Here is a 5,109-nt window from a genome sequence, read left to right on the forward strand (position 1 = left end):
TCATCGCGTCATCTTTGTCTCCTTGGTTCAATTGGTATTCATTTTGTGATCAATTGTCTCTTGCCGGTATTGGTAACTATATCTATCTCTTGCATTACTTTCATATACACTTGTGTAGTGATAGTTGTAGTGCTTAGTAGTAGCTCTCTAATTAGAAGTAATTAGCTATTCTTGGTCTCTTGTTTGGAGAGTAGCAACCTAGACATAGCATTGTGTGCCATAGAGATCAATATACTAGAATTTCTTGGATAGGTGGCTTGCAACACTTAGTAGAGCTAGTGCAAAAAGCTTCGCTTCTTAATTGACTAATTAAGTTGCTCTAAGTGTTTTGTAGAATTTTAATTAGGCTATTCACCCCCCTCTAGCCATAAAGGACCTTTCAAGTGGTATCGGAGCTGTGGTCACCAATTGTTTATGGGTTAACAACCTTTGGTGTCTAAAAGATGGCTCAAATCATGTTCAACAATGTTGGAGTCAAACCACCACAATTCGATGGAACGTCATATGATTATTGGAAGAGAAAGATGAAAATGCATTTGGGGTCAATTCATGAGAAGGTGTGGGAAGTAACGGAAAATGATTTTGTGATTCTTGATCCCACAAGTCTAACCCCAAGAGAGCAAGAAAACAAGCAATGCAATACAATGGCTCTAAACACCATATACAATGCAATTGATCCAAAGGTGTTTGAGCAAATCAAAGATCTTGATAGAGCAAGTGAAGTGTGGACAAGGCTAGAAGAAACATATGAAGGCACACCGGCGGTCAAGAGTGCAAAGCTATACATTCTCAAGGACAAGTTGACAAGTTTCAAGATGAATGATGATGAGAGGATCCCGGAGATGTTTCATAGGCTTCAAGTTATTGTAAATGATTTGAAGAGCTTGGGTGAGAAGGTGAATGATGATGATGTCTCTCATCGGTTCTTGATGTGTCTACCTTCAAGGTTTGAGACATTGAGATTGATCATCATAAGAGGAGGATTGAAAGATATAACCCCTAACCATGTACTAGGTGATATCATGACACAAGAGACATACCATGTGGAAAGGGAGGGGGTTGACCAAGAGGAAGACAAGAAGAAGAAGTGTGTAGCTTTCAAGGCCGGTTCCTCATCCAAGAGCAAGGGGAAGTCAAAGAAAGAAGTATCAAGTGATGATGAGGAAACAAGTGACATTGATGATGAGTTCCTAGCCCTCTTTGTGAGAAAGTTTGGCAAGTTCATGAAGAAGAAGGGCTATGGTGCAAGAAAAAGAAGAGATCAAACCAAGAGCAAAGATTATGTGAGAAGATGCTACAAATGCCAGAGCAAGGATCACATTGTAGCGGATTGTCCCTACAATAGTGATGATAATGAGGAAGAGAAGAAGAAAGAGAAGAAGGAGAAGAAGTTGTCCTTCATAAAGAAGAAGAAGAAGAAGAAGGGTGGATCCTATGTTGTGACATGGGATGGTGATGCTTCTTCGGATGATGATGAATCAAGTGATGATGAAAAGAAGACCTCCAAGAAGAAGGGCATGCAAGCATCACCATCAACAACAAGCCCTCTCTCTTTGACACTCCATCAACATGCTTCATAGCTAAGGCCACTAAGGTACAATGTGATGAGAGTGATAGTAGTGATAGTGAGAGTGATGATGAGGAGCACTCAAAGGAGGACCTCATGGACATGTTAGAACAAGCTCATACTTGTTTTGAGATGAAGAGAAAGGAGTGCAAAGAATTGCACAAGAAGGTTAAAGCTCTTGAGCAATCCTTTAATGAGCTCAATGCTACTTATGAGGGACTAATGGAAGTCCATGAGAAGCTTGGCAAAGCTCACAAGAAGCTTAAAAAGGCTTACTCCTCTCTCCTTGAGCAAAACAAGGATAAGATTGTTGTGACATGTGACATAGGAGTAACTTGTGATATTATTGATGATTCTATCCATACTCCTACCATTGTTGCTCCCACTAACACTTCATGTAGCACCTCCACTTCTACTTCACCTACTAGTGATGGTCTCACTTGTGATGCCTCACTATTGGTGGAAAATGTGAACCTCAAGAAGGAGGTAAATGAGCTCACATGTGCCTTAGGCAATGCCTATGGTGGTGATGCCCACTTGCTAAAGTGCTTGGGTAGCTAACGCTTCTCTCTTAATAAAGAGGGATTAGGCTATACCCCCAAGAAGGGCAAGGCGGCCTTTGTAACTCCCAAAGCTAGCTTTGTGAGGGGAAATGGTCGGTATTGCCATAGTTGCAAGCAAGTAGGGCATGTAGGGCATGTAGAGCAACAATGCAAGAATAAGAAATCACATGCTAATGTATCCTCAATAAAATTTGATTCTTGTTATTTGCTTATAAAGGGTACCAATGATGTGAAGGCTAAGTTTATTGGTGCTCCCATTGTTGGCCCAAAGAAGAAGACAATTTGGGTGCCCAAGAGCTTAGTGACTAACCATCAAGGACCCAAGCAAGTTTGGGTACCTAAAAGAAATTGATTTGCTTTTGTAGGTCAATTATAAAGCCAGAGGAAGGCATTGGGTGCTTGATAGTGGGTGCACTCAACATATGACCGGAGATGCAAGAATGTTCAATTCAATCAATTCAAGTGGCAATGATGGTTATGATAGCATCACATTTGGTGACAATGGTAAAGGCAAGGTCAAAGGACTTGGTAAGATTGCAATATCCAATGACTTGAGCATATCAAATGTCTTGCTAGTAGAGAACTTGAACTTCAACTTGCTATCCGTAGCTCAATTGTGTGATCTTGGATTCAAGTGCATATTTGGAATAGATGATGTTGAGATCATTAGTGTAGATGGTTCAAATTTGATCTTCAAAGGCTTTAGATATGAGAACCTCTATCTAGTTGATTTCAAAGCTAGTGAAACACAATTGACAACATGCTTATTCACCAAATCTAGTATGGGATGGTTATGGCATAGAAGGCTTGGTCATGTTGGAATGAAACAATTGACTAGATTGATTAAGCATGATATAGTAAAAGGCTTGAAAGATGTGGTATTTAAAAAGGACAAACTTTGTAGCTCTTGTCAAGCCGACAAACAAGTTGGTAACACCCATCCTAAGAAAAGCATGCTGAGCACTAGCAAACCATTTGAGTTATTGCACATGGATTTATTTGGACCAACCACATACACTAGCATTGGTGGAAACAAATATGGATTTGTGATAGTGGATGATTTTACAAGATATACTTGGGTATTCTTTCTTAGTGACAAAAGTGATACATTTGCTACATTTAAATCTTTTGTCAATAGGTGTCACAATGAATTTGAAACCACCATCAAGAAAGTGAGAAGTGACAATGGTAGTGAGTTTAGAAACACTAGAGTTGATGAGCTTTGTGATGAATTTGGAATCAAACATCAATTCTCGGCCAAATACACACCTCAATCAAATGGCCTTGTTGAAAGAAAGAATAGAACACTCATTGATATGGCAATGTCTATGCTTAGTGAATATAATGTGAGTCATTCATTTTGTGAGTCATTCATGTAGCAATCGACTCTATTGTCACCCAATGATGGAGAAAACACCATATGAGCTATCGAATGGAAGAAAGCCTAATATTGCATAGTTTAGAGTTTTGGTTGCAAATGCTATATCTTGAAGAAAGGTACTAGATTGAGCAAGTTTGAAAAGAAATGTGATGAAGGCTTCTTACTTGGTTACTCCACCACAAGCAAAGCATATAGAGTTTCGAATTTGGCTAGTGGTACACTTGAGGAAGTCCATGATGTGGAATTTGATGAAACCAGGGGCTCTCAAGATGAAGATGAGAATCATGATGATGTGAGAAGTCTACAATTGGCAAATGCAATTGTAACACCGTGAAAATTTCAATTTTGAAAATAGGATTTAAAATGATTAATTTGGTATTTTATGTGCTCATGAAAATGTAGGAAATAAAATTTTTGTTAAATTAAAATTCACTATAGGGAATTAGCATCATGTGTGTTCATACATGCTCTTGCATTGGTTTTGATGTGATGAGTGGTTTTGACAAAAAATCAAAATGAATTCAAAATGCTTTTGAAAAAGGAAATTTGAAAATGGCTTTGAAATAAAAGAAAAGAAAAATGAAAGAAATTAGGAAATAAAATAATTTAAAAAGTAGAAAAAAATCATTTTTGAAAACTTACCAAAACTCTTTTTTGAATCGAAAAGTGTATTTTAAAACATATTCAAATTTGATTTGGTATATATTTGAAATTGGTTTGAATTGAGAAAAAGAAAAGAAAGAAAAAGGAAATTGGAAATAATAAAGGAATTTAAAAGGTTGTAAAAATTTAATTTGGAAAGCCTAATAAAATTTCTCATTTTTTAATTGAATTGTAAATTATATTTGAAACCATATTCTAATTTGAATTTGGTTTACATTTGAAAAGAAAATAAGAAAGGAAAAAGAATAAGCCTTCTAACCCTCTCTTCCCCCTTTCGGCCCTTTGGTCCAGCAGTTAGCCCTGGTGTCGGCCCACTGTTCCCTCTCCCTTCTCCCTCCTTCACTCCCGCACGACCTGCCTAGCCCTCTCCTTCTCCTTTCTTAGGTCGGCCCAGCCGTGACCATAGCCCACTCTAGCCTGCTCTTCCCCTTCTCCACTCCTTCCCCTTTCCTTCCCTTGCTTCAGCGTTGGCCCACTCCCAATCTAGATGGCCCAGCATCACCCGAAGGCAACGCCCGCACCCCTGGCTTCCTCTTGTTGTCACTCCAGCCCCACCCTTCCTTCGCTGACATGCCGGGCCCACGGGTCAAATTCACCCCCACCTCTCGCATCCAACCGAGAGTCCTTCAACCGAGGCCGTGTCCCTCTCCGAGCCGATTCCTCGTCTTATCGTGCTTCCCAAGTCTCCGCCGGCCCTTAAATAGTGAAGCCCTGCGCCCAAGCTTCCCCCACCAAGCCCTAGTGCAAGCCAACACCGCCATGAGCCCTAGTTTTGACATCCAGCTTCCACCGAGAGAAGCCATCGTCTCCGCTTCGGTTGGTTGATTCTTCGTCGCGGTAAGAGCCTATTGGAGCTTTGCGATGAGGTTTAGAGCACGCCAAGCCCCTTTAATCCCTCTCCCTCTGCTATGGCCTATGCCACTATGCCATCTCTT

At 40.1% G+C, this 5,109-nt stretch overlaps 1 protein-coding gene across 1 annotated transcript; it reads left to right on the plus strand.

Annotated features, from left to right (window-relative positions):
* Window positions 1–644: 644 nt before the first annotated feature.
* On the plus strand, window positions 645–2,128 carry LOC136510956 (uncharacterized). Its single transcript, XM_066505226.1, has 2 exons — window positions 645–1,515; window positions 1,581–2,128. Exons 1-2 carry the CDS (start codon window positions 645–647, stop codon window positions 2,126–2,128), a joined length of 1,419 nt encoding a protein of 472 aa, XP_066361323.1.
* Window positions 2,129–5,109: the final 2,981 nt, after the last annotated feature.

Source organism: Miscanthus floridulus, chromosome 16 (assembly GCF_019320115.1).
Source record: "Miscanthus floridulus cultivar M001 chromosome 16, ASM1932011v1, whole genome shotgun sequence".
In the NCBI taxonomy this organism is placed as follows: Eukaryota; Viridiplantae; Streptophyta; class Magnoliopsida; order Poales; family Poaceae; genus Miscanthus; species Miscanthus floridulus.